Consider the following 18,929-nt stretch of genomic DNA (forward strand, 5'->3'; position numbering starts at 1 on the left):
ACCTGTTATAAACATGTATAGTCAATAAAAATAAATTCTTGCATTGGCCAAGTTCCTTTCCCCTTTTAAATATGTCTCAATCTGCACCCTGAGCACATCACATTTTTGTCAGGAGATGGGTAACATATTTCATTAAGAGTCCTCTGGAATCGTGGTTGGTTGTTGTGCTGATCAGAGTTCTGAAGTCTTTCTATTGTTTGTCTTTACAATATTGTCATCATTGTATAATTTTTCCTCCTGGTTCTGCTCATTACCCTGCATCAGTTCACACAAATCTTCCAAGGTTTCTCTTAAACCATCTCCTTCATTGTCTCTTACAGCATAGTAATATCCCATCACATTCATAAACTATAACTTATTCATCCATTCCCCAATTAAGAGGCACCTCTTCAGTTTCCAATTCTTTGCCACCACAAACAGAACTGCTCCTATAAATCCTATTTTAATTAATGGAGTGGTAGGTGGCTGAATAGTGACCATTCACTTTTATGTAACACTTTAAAGATGTATAAGATTGACTACAGATATTATAAGCATTTTATGATCTAGACAACTATGTCTCTGACTAACATGAGAATATGTTTTGCATGATTGCACATGTATAACTTATATCAAACTGCTTATCTTCTCAGGAAAGGGGAGGAGGGAGGAAGAGATTTGGAACTCAAAAATTTTTTTAAAAAGATGAATGTTAAAAATTGTCTTTACATGTAATTGGGAAAAATAAAATATTATTTTTAAAAAAAAACTATGTCTTTTTCAAGGCAAAATAATTTCCAAAGGTCACTCAGTTAGTAGGTTAGTACTATTTGAACTCAGATCTGCTGACTCCCAAGTTCGATGTTCTTTCCTTCATACCATATTGTTTTTTATGGTGTGCATAATGTTATTGTCACAACCACAGCAGGCACACAGGTTTTTCCCTGACAGTCAAAGGAGATATTGTCAGTGGAATTTTTTTTCTTCATAGAATGGCATCGTTGTGTAACAAAAAAGGAATTATGCTAAGAGGTACGAGACAGGAGTTCTAGTACTCCTCTAACATTTAGTAATCATAACACCCCAGGTGAGTCACATAACCCCTTTGGGCCTCAGTTGACTCATCTGTAAAATAAGGATGATAATCCCAAGTGATATGTCCAGTACAGTGCATTCCACACAACAGAAACTTAATGTTTGTTGAATTGAATATCAGCAGCCATCTTTTCCAACTCATTCCAAAAAGTAATCTTTCAACATACATGACAAGTCATCTTCCAGCTTGTGCATGAAGAATTCCACTGAGAGGTTACTCACTACTTCCCAAGACAATCCACCCAGTTTATGGATAGATCTCATTGTTAGGAGTTTTTTTTCTCCTTACATCAGGCCTAAATTGACTTTTTTTTAATAATTTCCAACCATTGCTTCTGGCTCTGCCAAACAGGATAAATCTAATTAATTAATCCCCCATCCATCTGACAATTGTTCAATTATATGAAGATAGCCGTTATGTTCCTCTTCCACATTACCACCACCAGCCTTTTCTTCTTGAAACAACACATCCCCAGTTCCTTCACTAATCATCTTATGGCATGAACTCAAAGCCCTTCACCATCTTAGGTATCTTTCTCTGATTTCTCTCCAGTTCAATGCCAACCTGGGGCCAATGCTAAGGATAGTTGCATAGTGATGTATTGAGCTTGACCCATGAAGATGGTCCATTTGAATTACTCAGCTTCATGCCTTCTTTCCCTTTTTCCTAGTTGCAAGTTTTTATAGTTTGATTTATCCAGATATAATATAGTGAAAAGGTTATTAGATTTGCAGTCATAGAGGAGGTAGAGCCAAGATGGAGGGTTAGAGGTAACCCAGCTGAACTCTCTCAACACTCCTCTCCAAAGAACTTAAAATTTTTTTTTGTAATTTATGGACTAAAACAAGCATTTCCATAACACAGTTAATAAAAAAGGATGATTGTACATGAAACTGCAAATCTATTATATACAACTTGCCATTCCTTTTAAATATATAATAAAGTTATCTTGTAAATTTCTTTTTTTTTCTTTTTTCTTCCCTTCCCCCACCATTGAGTTGACTATCATTAGACACAAATATGTATGTATATGTAAAATCACTCTATACATCTATTTATTAGTTTTTTCTTTGGAAGCAGGTAGAATCTTCCTTCATAGGTCCTTTGTAGTTAATTTGGGTATTTATAATAGTCAAAATGACTTATTCACTCAAAATTATTCTTAAAACAATATTGCTATTACTGTATATAACATTCTCTTGGTTCTGTCCATTTTGCTCTTCATTATTTCATATAAATCTATCTGTACAAGTCTATCTAACTTTAAAATAATGCTTCAAATCAAATTTTGGAGGAGCAGAGCCAACAAAAATCAACATTTTTCTGGCCTAAGAAAACATAAGATGTCAGCAGGAGAACTTTGTGACACCAGGGTAGAGGCCCATCTGGGGCCCATACACAAGGCAGCAGCCACAATAGCTGTAGCTGCAGGAGCTTCTCAGCCTAACAATGCTAAAGGAGTCAGACAACTGATCAGAGATTACAGGAGACCTTTTGCTGGCACTGGGTACAGCTGGCACTGAATGGCAACTCTGTTACCCTTATGCAGTCCTGGGTTGCAATTTCAGGGTGGAGCTAGGGGTCAGTCACAAGAAAGCAGGGGTCCTTGTAGTTCCAAGACAAAGAGGAGTGCTACCACTTGTGGCTGCAGGGGACCAGGAGTCCTTCTTGGGTAAAGATCAGAGCATAGCCCAAGAAAGCAGTGACCACATCTCTCCCCACATCACACCACCTTGGAAATGCCCAAACCTTGCAGATCCCCAGAACTAGTTCTGAAAATAGCAGCACAAAGAAGCCTAAATCTTGGGATGGTGCCTATCCACCCCTAAGTGAGCAAAGCCTAAATGTAACATAAAATTCAAAGTCAAGAAATAGGCTGGGAAAATGAGCAAACAACAAAGAATTTTACCATAAAAAAACTACTACGGTGGCAGTGAAGACCAAGACATAAACTCAGAAGAAAACAAAACTGTGAAAACAGCTACCAAGAAAACCTTAAAGAAAAATTCTAATTGGGCCCAAGCTTAACAGGAATTCTTGGAAGAGTAAAACAAAATTATAAAAGTAGTAGAGGAAAAATTGGGAAAAGAAATAAGAGTGATGAAAGAAAATTATGAAAAGACTTTTGAGGAGGGACAGGTTAGAAAGAGAGAGAGAAGAAGAAATAGAAAAAAAAAGGGATAGAGGGAAAAACATAGTTAGTAATCATAACAGTAAATGTGAATGACATGAGCTCACCTCTAAATTTGAATTAAAATAAAGGGCTGGAGCAGAATCTAATAAGCTTCAGCAAAACTTAAAAAAAAAAAGGCAGAGATAGCAATCATTATCTCAGACAAAGCAAAAGCAAAAACAGACCTAATTAAAAGAATCAGGGAAACCATTTTGCTAAAAGGTACCATAGACAATGAAGTAATATCAAAAAATTTTACAGAAAGTTTCTCTGATAAAGACCTCCTTTCTCAAAGATAGATTGAATATAGAATTGAATATAGAATTTCTAAAAATAAGAGCCATTTCCCAATTGAAAAATGGTCAAAGAATATAAAGTCAATTTTCAGAAGAAGAAATTAAAGCTATCTATAGTTATATGAAAGTGCTCTAAATTGTTATTGATTAAATAAATGAAAATTACGATAACTCTGAGGCACCACTTCACCCCTATTAGAAATAACAAATGCTGGAGGGAATGAGGGAAAAATAGGTATATTAGTGAACTCTCATTCTAGAGTACAATTTGGAACTAAAAGGCTATAAAACTGTGCATACCCTTTGACCCAGCAAGACCACTACTAGGTCTGTATCCCAAAAAGATCAAAGAAAAAGGAAAAGGACCTATACGTACAAAAATATATATAGCAGCTGTATCCAAAGAATTGGAAATTGAGGAGATGCTCATCAATTGAGGAATGGCTGAATAAGTTGTGGCATATGATTGTGATGGAATACTATTGTGCTGTGGGAAATGACAGGGTAGGAGGTGGTTTCACAAAAACATGACAAGACCCATTTGAACTGAGGCAAAGTGTAGTGAGAAGAACTGAGATCATTGTGCATAGTAACAGCAATGTTGTAATGATGATCAACTGTGAAGGACTTGGCTACTCTGATCAGTACAATGATCCAAGATAATTCTAAAGGACTCATAATGAAAAAAAAATGTTATCCACCACTGGAGAGAAAACTGATGAACTCTGAGTACAAACAAGTATAATGTTCTCATTCTCTGTATTTTTCTTGATTTTTTGGAAATATGGCTAATATGGAAACATATTTTGTATGAAAAAAAAAAAAAAGATTTGCAGTCCTCAGGATTCAATTCCAGGCAGCTCAGTGGCACCGTGGATAGAATATCAGGCCTGGAGTCAGGAAGACTTATCTTTGTGAGTTTAAATCCAGCCTCACTAGCTGTGTGACCCTGGGCAAATCACTTAACCCTGTTTGCCTCAGTTTCCTCATTTGCAAAATGTGAAGGAAATGGCAAACCACTTCAGTTTCTTTGCCTATAAAAACCCCAAATGGGGTCACAAAGAGTCAGACATGACTGAACAACAGTAACATAGGTTCAATTCCCAGTCCCACTATTTCTTATATATCTCTTTGGCCAAGTTACTTAGATATTTCAAGCCTTGGTTTCCTCATCTGTAAAATGAGGGCAATACAACTCAAACTACCTACTTTACAGGGTTGACATAAGTGTCAAATGAGGTAGTATTTATGTAGAAGTCCTGACCAATCAAAGTCTTTCCACATTGATATAGGGGACTTCCAGTGAGGAAGTGCTGTCTACAAATGCAGTCTGGCAACATAAGAGTCTTCCTGATTCCAAAGTCCATTGTCTATCCACTATTCCATGTTGCCTCTTTATAGGAACATATGCCTTTATTATTATTCTTTCACTTTGCCAATGTAGACACACCCTTTATGTGTATATTTCTGGTATGTTCTGATTAGCTGTTTTTTTTTTCTTCCCTAGGCCTTGTTCCGAACAGTTGCCATGATGGTACCTGATTATGCATTAATTGGGGAAATCTCCCTATATTCCATGGGGTTTCTGGACTCCCGTAGGTAAGCTGCTTTGGATCTTTCACTTTCTGATAGATTCTGAAAGTTCCATAATGACCAGCAAAGTTTACCAGGAGTAGTTAGTTTAGGGTTCAGGGTTTAGCCTAGATGACCTGGATTCCATGTGGCAGGTTGGACAATTGGAATCATACAATCATAGATAGCTGGAATGGACCTCAGAGATTATCTAATCTGATCCATAAGAGTGCCTGAGGTCACATAAGTACTGTCAAAAGTAGGATTCTAATCCAGGTCCTCTGACCCTAGATTCAGTGCTCAATCATATTGAGTCTTTAAACCAGTCAGTCTGGCAACCTTTGGTCTTATCATTTATTGAGAGATGTTGCAGGGTAAGTTTATATTCCAAGCATGTGCCTACTTCTCTCCCAGAAGCCTAGGCCTAAGGTAGATTTGTCGTTGTTGAGCAGCTATGTGATACAGTGGATAGAGTGCCAGACCTAGAGTCAGGAAGGCTCATCTTCCTGAGTTCAAATCCAGCCTTTAGACGCTTACTACTTTGTGACCCTGAGCAAGTCACTTAACCTTATTTGCCTCAGTTTCTTATCTGTAAAATGAACCAGAGAATGGAATGGCAAACCATTCCAGTATCTTTGCCAAGATAACCCCAAATGGGGTCATATAAAGTTAGACATGACTGAACAATAACAACAAATTCCTTAGTGGGGAAAGCTGCTCTGAGTCATCCACACTATCTTATATGGCACCCTTTGTGATCAGTGGTTCATATTTAAGATATCTGGGGAAACTTAGGGGTGAAGTCTGTAGCTTTGAAAGTCTTTTTGGGTTGTTGTTTTTTATGGAGCTAACTGGGTCATGTGGGGGTGAAAGTCTGGAAGCCAACTTCATTAACATTATGTTCTAAAAAGCTTAGCCAGGCAATCACAATTGTGTCCTAGAAGACTTTCTTGGCACATGGGTGAATTTGATTAAATTGAAATGTGATATGGCAGCCAAGAAGGCCAATTCAGTCTTAGGCTATAATTACAAGAGGTCTAGCATCCAGGGATAAGGAAAGGCCAAACCCACTATTCTCTGGTCAATTCATATCTAGAATATCATGATCAGTTCTGAGTGCTACACTTTAGGAGGCATATTGATAAGCTGGAAAGCATCCAGAGGAGGGCAACCAGTATGGGGAAGGGTATCAAGTTCATGCCACACAAAAATCAATTAAGAGAATTGGGGTTTGTTAGCCTAGAGAAGAGAAGACTTAGGAGGAATAAAATAGCTGTCTGCAGAATTTTAAGGGATGTTATGTGGAAGAAGGATTCAGCTTGTTATACTTAACTCCAGAGAGCAGAACAAAGAACAATGGGGTAGAAGATGTAGAGAGGCAGATTTAAGCTCAATGTAAGGAAAAACTTCCTAAGAATTAGAGCTTTCCAAAAGTGGAATTAGAGCTTTCCAAAAGTGGAATAAGACCGTGATATTGGGAAAGATTGAAGGCATAAGGAGAAAGGAATGGCAGAGGATGAGATAGATAGATAGAAGTGTCATGGAAGCCATGAATATGAGCTTGGACAGACTTCAGGAGATAATGGAAGATAGAAGGGCTGACATGCCATAGTCAATGAAGTCATGAAACTCAGACAGGATGTTCAGTCCTATCTGAGTCATTCCACAAAAAAGTAGAATGGGCTGCTTAGGGAAGTAGTGAATCTCCCTCACTGGAGACTGGATTATTGTATAGTAGAGAGAATTCTTCATATATGAATTGGATTAGATGACGTCCAAGGTCTCTTCTGACTCTTAGATTCTGTGAAAAATGTTATCTGAGTGTTAATCATTACTGGATTATACAATTATATTACTGGAAGTCTTGTAATTCATAATAAGGTATCATATGTCAAGCAATTAAGCAGTGCAGTGGATAAGCACCAGGCCTAGAGTCAGGAACACCTGGATTCAAATCCAGCCTCAGACACTGACTAGAAGTGTGACCTTGGACAAATCACTTAACCTCTGTTTGCCTCAGTTTCCTTATCTGTAAAATGAGGATAATAATAGTATTTACCTCTCAGGGTTGTGAGGATCAGGTAAGATGATAACTGTAAAGCACTTAGCACAGTGCCTGGCACATAGTATTATATAAATGTTAACTATTATTATTATTATTATTATTATTATTGAATTCTGTGAAAAATGATATCTGAGTATTAATCATTACTGAAGCATACAAATACATTATCAGAAATCTTGTAATTCACAATAAGGTATCATTTTGGCAGGTAGCTAGGTGCTACAATGGATAGAGCGCTGGACCTGCAGTCAAAAAGACCTAGGTTCAAATTATGTCCTCAGACAATTACTAGCTATGTGACCCTAAGCATGTCATCTAACTTCTGCCTCAGTTTCATCAACTGTAAAATGGGGATGATAATAATAGCATCTACCTCCTGGGGTTGCTTTGAGAATCAAGTGAGTTAATATTTGTAAAGCACTTTGCTAACCTTAAAGCACTAAATAAATTCTAATTATTATTATTTGGAAGAATTTAAGTATATGAGTGTATTGAGGATCCCTATTTATGAAGCAGGACTATTGAACTAAGCCAGATTCTTCAGATATCACTCTTTGAGTGAACTTTCAAGTGATTTGACTCATCCTTTGGATTGCCAAGGGAAGCTGACTAATAGATGAAGGGAGAAAACAGTTTTATGATGCCTATTTGTCTGAAGAATAGGATCTTAAAGTTAAAGATCCACAGAGGTCATTTAGTCTAGCCTGGGGTGGGGAACCTGCAGCCTCAAGGCTGCATGTCGCCCTCTAGGTCCTCAAGTGCAGATTTGTTCTGTAAAACTTGGACTCAGTCAAAAGGCTGCACCCAAGGACCTAGAAGGCCACATGTGGCCTCCAGGCCACAGGTTCCCCACCTCTGTTCTAGCCCTTACTTGAAGCATAAGTCTGTACAACATCCTAGACAAGTCGAGGGCCTAATAAAATGCTTTAACATGGCACTTTGCTTAAAAACCTCCAGGCAGACATAGAGAACTCACCACTACACAAGTCAGTCCATTCCACAAGAAGCCTGAAATCTAACCCAGTGGCCTACACACACTTTTTTCTTTTTTCTTTTTAACTTTCACAGTCTTGCCCAGAAAATCGTTGCTACCTACCGTTTATGCTCTGAGCAGCTATCATCTCAGCATCACTATGACTATGGGATGCGGGCAGTGAAGTCTGTCCTCACTGCCGCTGGGAACCTGAAGCTGAAATATCCAGCAGAAGATGAGAGTGTCCTGTTGCTCCGGGCCTTATTGGATGTCAACTTGGCCAAATTCTTGGCCCAAGATGTGCCTCTGTTTCAGGTAAGCAGCAAGTCATTCTAGACCCGAGCTCCTCCTGGATTCATCCCTACTGGGTAGATATGAAGCTGATGGATTAAAGGCAGCCCAGCTTAGATCTCTTCCAATTGACAATAGATTGGAGTCCTGTGGAGCACCTGGACCCCAATTTAGGTTTCCCACAAGTCCATTTTCAATATATTTCTTTTAGAGACTGAAGGAAGTACACTGGCCCAGCTACAGGGCCAAGGTTAGGCAACATTGTGAAATATACAAAATCTTCAGTTCTTCTCTCTAGCTTTCTATTCTAGAACCTTTCATTCCTCCCTGGTACACTGCCCTTCCAGCTTCTATATATTTAGACTGTTGTCCCATGTCTCATTCTCATAGTGCCTTATTCTTTTTTTACTTAGTATTTTATTTTTCCCCAGTTACATGTAAAAACAACTTTTTTTTTCTTTTTTTTGGTGAGGTGATCAGGGTTAAGTGATTTGCCCAGAGTCACACAGCTAGTAAGTGTTAAGTATCTGAAGCTGGATTTGACCTCAGGTCCTCCTGACTCCAAGGCCAGAGCTCTAGTCACTAGAAACAATTTTTAACAGTTTTTAAAACTGAGTTCCCAATTCCTTCCCTTCGTCCCTCCCCCTCCATTAAGAACACAAGCAATTCCATATAGGTTATATATGTGTAGTCATGCAAAATATATTCATAATAGTCATGTGAAAGAAAACAGACAAGAAAAAACACTCAAGAAAAATAAAGTTAAAAAAAGTATGCTTCAATCTGTATTCAGACACCAACAGTTCTTTCTTTGGGGATGGATAGCATTTTTCATAAGTCCTTCAGAGTTATCTTGGATTACTGTATTACCAAGAATATCTAAGTCATTCACAGCTGATCATTTTACAGTATTACTGTTACTTTGTACACAGTACATTTCACTTTGCATCAGCCCATGCAAGTTTTTCCAGGTTTTTCTGAGAGCATCCTGCTCATCATTTCTTATAGTACTCCATCTTATAGTATTCCATCATAATCACATACCACAACTTGTTCAGCCATTCTCCAATTGATGGTCATCCCCTCAACTTCTAATTTTTTACCTCCAGAAAAGAGCTCCTATAAATTTTTTTGTACATATAGGTCATTTTCCTTTTTGTTTTTTTTTATCTCTTTTGGGATACAGACCTAGTAGTGGTATTGCTAGGTCAAAAGGTATGCATGGTTTTATAGCCCTTTTGGGCATAGTTCTAAATTGCTCTACAGAATGGTTGAATCAATTTACAAGTCCATCAACAGTACATTAAAGTCTCATTTTTCCCACGTTCCCTCCAACATTTATCATTTACCTTTTCTATCCTACTAGCCAATCTATAGATATGAGGTAGTACCTCAGAACTGTTTTAATTTGTATTTCTCCAATCAATAGTGAGAGTATTTTTTCATATGTCTAAGATAGCTTTGATTACTTCATCTGAAAACTGATCATATCTTTTGATCATTTATCAATTGGGGAATGATAGAGCCTTATTCTTACATAGTCAATACTATCCATGCAACAATGGGCAAATCACTTAATTTCTTTAAGCCTCAGTTTCCTCATCTGTAAAAGAGGGATAATTATACCTGCACTGCCACAGTACCCTCTCATAATTTAGTAAGGAAAGAGCTCTGTAAAAACACTATATAAATCTAAGACATTTATAATTATGATTATTACTATAGTGATCACAATAACTCCCATAAAATAGTTGCTTAATATATAATTTGAATGTGTATTTGAATTTTAATAGAGCATTCTGGAAGCTGGAAAAGCTTTCAAGGCCTCAAGAATTGCATGTTTAATTGTGGAATTTCAAGTACCATTGACTATAGGGTACTATAGGGAAGATAGTTATAAGCAGAAGGTCCAAGTAGCTGCCTATTCTGCTTACTGAGCAGCCCTTGCTAGCAGGTGCTCTGAGATCTAGGCAGTAGGAGTAGCTAGAAAAGGAAAACTGCACAGATCTTATTCTCTTTACTAACTGTAGTAGCATGCAGAATGTAAGCTCCTTGAGAACAGACACTATTTCATTTTTGTCTTTCTTTCCCTGGCATCAAACTCTGTGCTGATTTTTCTTTTTTTAACCAGATCCATGATTTCATTGGTACAAGGAATTCCCTGTAAGGAAATTCCCTCCACTAAAGCATATTGGCTACTTAGAGACTTACAAAGTTGTCTTAGCCAGGTAGTGTCACATAGTGGATAAAGAACTGGTCTTGGAATCAGGGGGATATGGGTTCAAGTCTAGCCTCTGTCAAAATCCTGGCTACTTGACCTGGGCAAATCACTTAGCCTTTTAGTGCCCTAAGGAACTCTTGAAGGCAGGGGGGTTCTTATACTTGTTTGTGTTATGAACCCCCTGGGTAATTTCATAAAACTAGGGGTTTGCTGGTAAATGTTTAACAACCAGCTCTTTGGAAAAAAGTTTAATTTACATTATTAACATTTTCTTTATTGCTTTCTTAAGACTAGACTATCAACAAAATAATAAATTAAGCTCTGATTTTTAGCATTGGCCAAATTCTGAGATGTAAATGCTTCCCCTGAAAAGTTAATTCACTAGAGTCCAGTTGGAGCTGGCTTTAGCACCCACAGATGAAGCCTACAGACCCCTTCTTGGAAGAATATTTTTAAATGCATAAAATAGAATACATTACAAAGAAAACCAATTGTGTTGAAATACAGTTATCAAAAAAAATTTTTTAAGTTCATAGACTCCAGGTTAAGAAATCTTGCTCTAAGGCCTGTACTTATTAGATTTTTGATAAATGCTTGTTGAATTGTAAACTTGAGAGCAGGGACTGTGCCTTTTTTTATTTTTTAATCTTTGAATCCCCAGTTCAGTGCCTTGCACTTAGATGCTTGATAAATGTTTATCGAATTGAATTTCTCCAGGCTCTCAATAGTCTTCTCTATTTTATGTTAACAGGGGATCATATCGGATTTGTTCCCAGGAGTCATTCTTCCTAAGCCAGACTATGAGCTTTTCATTGAAGCACTAAATGAAAACATCAAAAAGATGAAACTGCAATCAGTACCATGGTTTATCGGAAAGATTATCCAGGTTGGTTTGTCATATGCCCATGGGAAGGTAGCTGTCTTACTTGTGAGTCTCAGCCATCATCTTCTTTCATTCAAGATCATCTCAAAATAACTTTAAATTACTAAGCTAAGGCTAGGGATTCAGAAAGATTTCATCAGGCATCTTGAAAACCACTGCAATTAGAGGCACCTACACTGAGACAGAAGTGAAAAAAAAAAAATCATTCAGCAATCCAGGATGCCATCCAATTTTGTTGCTAAGAGCTCAAATTTAAGCTCTCCTTCAGTTTCTTTATGACAGCCTCCTATGAATTATGTTTCTAATGTGAGAACTAAGAATCTATCTTGAGCATGGGATGCAAGAATTTGGCAAATGGCACAGTGGATAGAGCACTGGGCTTGGAATCAAGAAGACTCACCTTCATGAATTCAAATCTGACCTCAGACACTAGCTATGTGACCCTGGACAAATCACTGAACCCTGTTTGTCTCAGTTTCTCATCTGTAAAATGAACTGGAGATGGAAATGGCAAACCACTCTAGTATCTTTGTCAAGAAAACCCCCAAAATAGGAGCAGCTAGATGGCGCAGTGGATAGAGCACCAGCCCTGAAGTCAGGAGGACCTGAGTTCAAATGTGACCTCAGACAAAACACTTGATACTTACTGGCTGTGTGATCACTTAACCCCACTTGCCTTAAAAAAAAAAGAAAGAAAACCCCAAAAATGGAGTCACAGAGACAGACACAACTGGAATGACTGAACAACAACAAGAAGATGAATTAGTTAATATATTGGTACTTTGTGATCATGTCTTTCTCTAAATCCATGCCTTAACATTGTTATTGGATTATTAATTTAAAGCTGAAACCCCCTCATTTTATTGAGACTTAGAGAAATTGAGTGACATGCCCAGAGTTACACAGCTAATAAGTGTCAGAAGCAGGATTTGAACCCATGCCTTCCTGACTCTAAGTTCTCTGCATTATCTGTTGTGCTATGCTGCTTCAAAGGTGAAATTATTTCCTCTAGGTGAAACTACAGTCTTTTGGATACTCTGTTGAGATAGGTCTCAGATGAACCCACCTCAAAAAATCATAGAGTTTTAGAGCAGAAAGAGACCTGTATCTAGTCCAGTCCCTTGACTTTACAGATGAGGAAATCAAGGTTGAAATGACTTATCCAAAGCCACATAGTCAATTATTGGTAAGCAGAGACAAAAGGAAAACCTGGATTTCCTGACTCTTATCTCACACCTTATAATAAACACCATCTCTAGCAAATAGTGTTAGGGAAGCTCCTAAGTTTTCAGTCATTGCTGTAGCATGGCAAAAACTCCCTTTGCAAGAATATGAGTGATACTTGGAACGCTACTGATTCATGCATGGTATTTTTCACTTGGCCACTTGATTTGGTAGAGCTTTGGACCTGGAGTCAGGAAGATCTGAGTTTGAATCCTGTTTCAAACATTTACAAAATATTGGGCAAGTCACTTAACCTCTCAGTTTCAGTTTTCTGATCTGTAAAATGGGGATAATAATAGCATAAAATGAGTTAATGTATGTAAAGTGCTTTGTAAATTTTACATCAATATATAAATACTTGCTATTATTATTTTTGTTATCTTTTGGGCTGCCTCCCAGTAGGTAACCAAAATGATCCAAAATGGATGCTAGAACAGAAATCTAGAAATGTAGTATGACTATGCAGATAGAAAGTAGATGTCATTCATTCTTGATTATCTCCCTTTGGGCAGGCTGGTGGATTGCCATTGGCTGTGTTCCTCTGCTCTGAAGTTAGTATCATTGATTGAATATTCAATCAATTCATTATACTGGTTGTCCCAAAAGTCCTAGTGCAATTTTAAGTTTAAAATTGCACTAGGACTTTTGGGACACTCTATATAAACCAAAAACCCAAGATGAATGTGTGTTTCTGTGTGTGTGGGTGAGAGGGAGGGAGGGGGAGAGAGAGAGAGAGAGAGAGAAGAATAGGAGCAGGAGAAGGAGAAAGAGAAAAGAAAGATGTACTGTTTTTGAGAAATTCATAATCTAATAGAAAATTCGCAAGATTGAACAATTTTAATGATAAAAACATTAAAAATATACATCCCACCACAAGAGACCAAATATGGATTAATGTATTCGGTGAAGGAAGAACAAATGGAAAATTCAAGAATTGTCTTTCTGTTTAATCTTCTAGTTCCATAATCCATTATTTAAGTGAAGATTTGTGCCTTGATTTTAACCCCATTATATTAAAACGTATTTGAATTGTGCAATTAGAGAGCCATGCTCAGTAAAACCCTGTTCTATCAGTGCCAGTCAAAGCAAAAGACTGTAACCTATTAGCCTTGGGAACAGAAGATTGAGCAGAAACACAATTTGTGAATTTATATATTCATGCTAGACAGCTGGCTGAAGAATTCTTGACATATATTTATAATGGCTGTAAACTGAAATTAAAAATAGGTCAGAATCACAAATTGGGGTTCAGAGGTAAATAGGTGGGGACACATTCACTTTTGACCCATACCCCTAGAGAAAGACTATGATATAGTGAATGGTGTGATGCACCTAGAGTCTGGATAACTTGGATTTAGATCTTGCCTCACACACTTACTGAGACCCCAGTCTAGTCACTTAAACTCTCCCAGCCTTATTAGGAAAATGGGAATAATAAAATACCTGGGCATCTAACTCATAATGTGTCATTAATCAAATGCCCAAACTTGAGTTTTGAAGGGAATTTGCTGTAATTCCTCATCTGATGTTGCTTTCTTAGATTTATGAGATGATGCTGGTGAGGCACGGTTACATGATTGTTGGAGACCCCTTGGGTGGGAAGACCTGTGCTTACAAAGTCCTGGCTGCAGCTCTGGGTGATATGCATGCAGGTAAAGATGAAAGCCCTATAGCTTTAAGAAGAATTAATTTCACTCCACAAATTGGCTTTGGAGAGATAGTGTTGGGGTGTTACTTTTGCTGTCATTGGATTCCTGTGTAGTAGCCAGAAATAGAACAGCGTGCAGGCTTTCCTCTGTGGGCAAAAAAAAAATCCTTGTTATCTTGAGTAGAATTCCATGATGGCACAGGAAAACTGCTTGTGGTGTCATTAAACCCAGGCTAGCTCACAGATGGAGAGAGGGTTTACAGGAAGCCTTCGAGTTTGGGTGTGGGAGAAACCACTTTCAATTAAAGCAATTAACCTAAATAGAAATGTTATAAAAGCAAATAGTTTGATTTAAAAAAAATAGGTCATTTTTATTTCCCCTTCTTCTTCCTCTCTCCATCTCCCTCCCCCTCCTTTCTTTCCCATCTCCTCCCCTCCCCCTTCCCTTCTTCCTCCCTTTCCCTTTTATTCCCCTGCCCTTCCTCTCTTCTCCCCTTTCCTTACCTTCTCTTTTCCTCTTCTCTTCCTCTTCTCTTTCCTCTCTTCTCTGCTTTCTCCTCCCCTGCCCTCCCTTCCTTTCCTTCTGCCTTTCCCTATTCTATCCCTCCCCCACCTCCTCTTTTTCTCTCCTCTTTGCTTCCTCTCTCTTCTCTTTTGTTTCCCTCCTTTGTTTTCTCTTCCCCTTCCTTTCACTTCCCCTTACCCTTCCCTCTTACTTGGAGATATACTTAGTTTCAAGTCATAGATCTGCTACTCTCTAGGTGAGTGACAATTAGTAAGTCACATGAGCCTCAGTTTCCTGCTCTGTAAGCAGAGGAGGTTGGATTAGATGAATCCCTTTAAGCTCTAAATTGAGGAGGACTGTGCAGTAATAATAACTCACATTTATACTAGCTTTATGATGGCAGGGAAGTGTCTCTCAGACCATTTCCTTAGACTTAAAATGAGATAATATAATATTTACACTACACCTTGAGAGCTTGGACTATTTTAATTTTTGTCTTTGTATCTTCAGTGCCTAACACAGTTCCTGACACATAGTGGGTGCTTAATAAATGCTTGTTGATTGATTGATAGGATTGCTGTGAGGAGAGCACTTTGGTCAGTCTTAAAGAGTCAATGTAGGGTAGCTAGGTGGCAGCAGTGGATAGAGTCAGGAAGACCTGACTTAGAATCTGATTTCAGACTTATTGGTGGGTGACCCTGGGCAAGTCACTTAACCCTGTTTGGTTCAGTTCCTCATCTGTAAAAATGAGCTGGAGAAGAAAATGGCAAACCACTCTAGTCTCTTTGCTAAGAAAATGGGGTCACAAAGAGTAGGACACGACTGAAATGACTGAACAGTACAAATGTGAACTATTACTATGTTACAGTTTAAAGTTTCCTCTCAATCGCCCTGCAAAGTAGGCTTTGCAAGAATTTTGAGAGATGAGATAATTCAAGTAGAGTACTTTATAACTTCAAAGGACTATACAAATGCAAATACATACTGTTGTATCACTCAACTAGCGTTAACATTATGACCTTGTAAGCATCAAAGGACGGAATACTCAAAGACTCAAGCCCTGGGTCGTATTCCTAATCTTTCTTAAATTATTCTCCACTAAAATTCTTCCTCATAAAATTTCTTCTTGGTCCACTGGGAAAAGTGCTGATGCTGGGGTCAGAAGATTTGGATTCAAATTTTGCCTGGGATGATTTCTACTTTTGTGACCTTGGGCAAGTCTTATCCTTCTGGGTTTCAAATTCCTCATCTGTAAAAATGAGAGAGGTTGAACTAGATGACATCTGAGGCCCTTGAAAGGTCTAGCCCTGTGATTCTATGATCTTGGCATAGAGATGACCCTGCATTTGAGAACTCCATGCAAATGGAACATAAGCTCTGGCCTGGATGGAAATTGCTATAAGCATGACTTGGTGATGGACAGTATGCCTGTCATCCAGTCCATTGGAAGAGGCCCATCTTCATGTTAATGAGTTTGGGGGCCACAACAACCCTCAACGGTCATCTATTAAAAAAAAAAAAAGGTCATCTATTAAGTTGTAGAAAGGTTGTGATCTGCATTGGTGGAAGGTGTTGCCCCCGATGCAATTACACATCCTTGACATGTTCAAATGAGTATTGCCTGTGGTTTTTTTTTTGGGGGGAGGGGGAGTTCCTTCTGAACAATTTAGACTCATAGAATGCGAGAGCTGAGAGAGACTCTAAACATCATCTTTGTGTTTCCCTTCACTCTCACAAGTTGAGAGAATGGAAGCCTTCAAAGAGAAAGTGATTTGCCCAAAGTCATATAACTGATAAATTATAGAGCTAGTACTTGAACCCAGGTTTTCCAATTCTAAATCCAATAATCTTTTAATTACACCATTTGACCCATTCTGGTTTCCTAGATTTGGAGTTAGAAGGACCCTGAGAGTTCATCTAATCTAACCCCTTCATTTTATAGATGAAACAGAGGCCTAGATGGATAAATTGATTTGCACACAGGTTAATAAATAGTAGACCTGGTATTTGAATCCTAATCCTGTGATTCCTAATCTAGGGTTCTTTCCATTGCAACACAATGCTACCCTAAACCCATAGACCTGATTTTTCTGGTTTTGTTAAGCCTTGAAGAGAAAGCTTAGGGCCTAGAGCAAGAGGATAGCTAGGATTCCTATTTAAGGTTATGTCTCATCCTAATGCCCTAGTTTCTACATTCTGCATTAAGTAAAGGAAGGCATGAATGGTACCTGTTTTTTTCGGGGTGTTTACGGAGATTTATCAAAATCCAATGGGCTTTGAGAGCATACAATGAAAGTATACAAAGATCTAAGTAGATTCTGTGTAAACAAGCAGAACATTAAATAAATGTGACAGATGTTGATAATGGAGCATAGTTTCATTGCTAATGTCCTAATTTCATCAAAAATCATTGATTTTGTAATTTCTCTCCTTGCCCAGCCAATCAAGGAGATGAGTTTGCTGTTGAGTACAAAATCATCAATCCTAAAGCCATCACTATGGGTCAGCTGTATGGTTGCTTTGACCCAGTGAGTCATGAGTGGACTGATGGGGTCCTCGCCACCTCCTTTCGAGAGCAAGCAGCATCAGTGACTGATGACCGGAAGTGGATTATATTTGATGGCCCAGTGGATGCCGTTTGGATTGAAAATATGAACACTGTGCTGGATGACAATAAGAAGGTAGTTCTTATAACTGTTAACACTTTAATCTTATTGGGAAATTAAATCTTCTTGATTGGTGTGAATGATATACTTTTGTATATTATACACTGGTCACACTAAAAGTTAATGCCCACCCTCCAAAAACAAAAAAAGCTAATGCTCACAGGGGGTAAGAACAATAAGGAAATTAGTGAATTATACTTCTGTTTGCATGTCTGTTCTCTAAGCTAACCATTTTAAAAGTAGGAGTTTCTGTCTTGATTATAGTGCATCTGTCTTTTATGCCACATATGGATGATAGCTGCTGTCCCAGGGTCTAGTAATGTTAGACATGGTTTGTGGGCTTCATTGAGGTAGATAAGCTCAAAGCCAGGTATTTGAAAGGCAGTCTGTAGAAGCAAGATAAGCTGGGGAAGTCAAGGAATCAAAACCACATTCAGGCTGGGTTCCCAGGTATATTTCAAGGGGGAGTGAGTGAAATGGCACCTTGAGGGAGACTGCAACTGCTGGTAGGCAATAGCTATTTGTTCAATGTTTTACTGCATACTTTCTGCTCTCGTGCATACCCTGTCTAGGCTGGCCCCAACTTCTGGAAATCTATGCTGCAGCTGTGGCTGTGCTGGGCCTAGGCCTTTAAAGGCTGATATTTGCCTCCTGTGAATCAGGTTCAGAAAATGCAATTATGTGTGGAAACCTCTGATCAAAGCAGAAGGCCTTACTGTAACGAATGTCAGCTTACAATTGAGAAAAGAAATGTAAATAACAGTTAGTAAATGTCCTAATTGTCCTTCCCTGCTTGAGAACATTAGCCAAAATATTGGAACACAGTCACATCTATTTTATTAGCCCAAGTATCTAGAGATGACACAATAAAATTGATTTATTTGTGTTTGTTCAACAAGAGTTATGATTTATACCACATGCATATCTATTCAGTGATGTGGAGAACTTTGGTATAAGGCATGTGAGAGTGAATCATAAATCTACAGAATGTTTTAGCTCAAAAGGATCTCAGGTACACTGATAATCCATATCCCTCATTTTAAGAATGAGTAAACTGGCCTCGGAGTGTTCAGTGGCACGCTAACAGTTAGCATCAGGACTAGTAATAGAAAACAGTTCTCTTAGCTCCCAGGCCAGTATTGTTTCCACTACAGTTGAAATCAATTCAATTCAACAAGCTTCAACTTATTAAGTCCCTACTGTGTTCAAGGCACTATGTTAGGGGCTGAAGAAACATAGACCAGAACAATACAGTTCCTACTGTCTTATGAAGGAGCTTACTCTACACACCAATGAGTGATGATCAGCCAATTCAATATTGCTGTTTTCTGATTACC

At 38.2% G+C, this 18,929-nt stretch overlaps 1 protein-coding gene across 1 annotated transcript in view; it reads left to right on the top strand.

Annotated features, from left to right (window-relative positions):
- The window catches only part of LOC114052192 (dynein heavy chain 3, axonemal-like), a 176,229-nt gene that overhangs the window by 99,278 nt on the left and 58,022 nt on the right, over window positions 1-18,929 (top strand). Inside the window, exons 32-36 of the mRNA XM_027874669.1 lie at window positions 5,052-5,143; window positions 8,250-8,469; window positions 11,418-11,552; window positions 14,314-14,425; window positions 17,366-17,607. Coding sequence (XP_027730470.1) covers window positions 5,052-5,143; window positions 8,250-8,469; window positions 11,418-11,552; window positions 14,314-14,425; window positions 17,366-17,607 — 801 coding nt within the window. The remainder of the gene's footprint in view (window positions 1-5,051; window positions 5,144-8,249; window positions 8,470-11,417; window positions 11,553-14,313; window positions 14,426-17,365; window positions 17,608-18,929) is intronic.

Source organism: Vombatus ursinus, unplaced genomic scaffold, assembly GCF_900497805.2.
Source record: "Vombatus ursinus unplaced genomic scaffold, bare-nosed wombat genome assembly UNPS02014807.1, whole genome shotgun sequence".
Taxonomy (NCBI): domain Eukaryota; kingdom Metazoa; phylum Chordata; class Mammalia; order Diprotodontia; family Vombatidae; genus Vombatus; species Vombatus ursinus.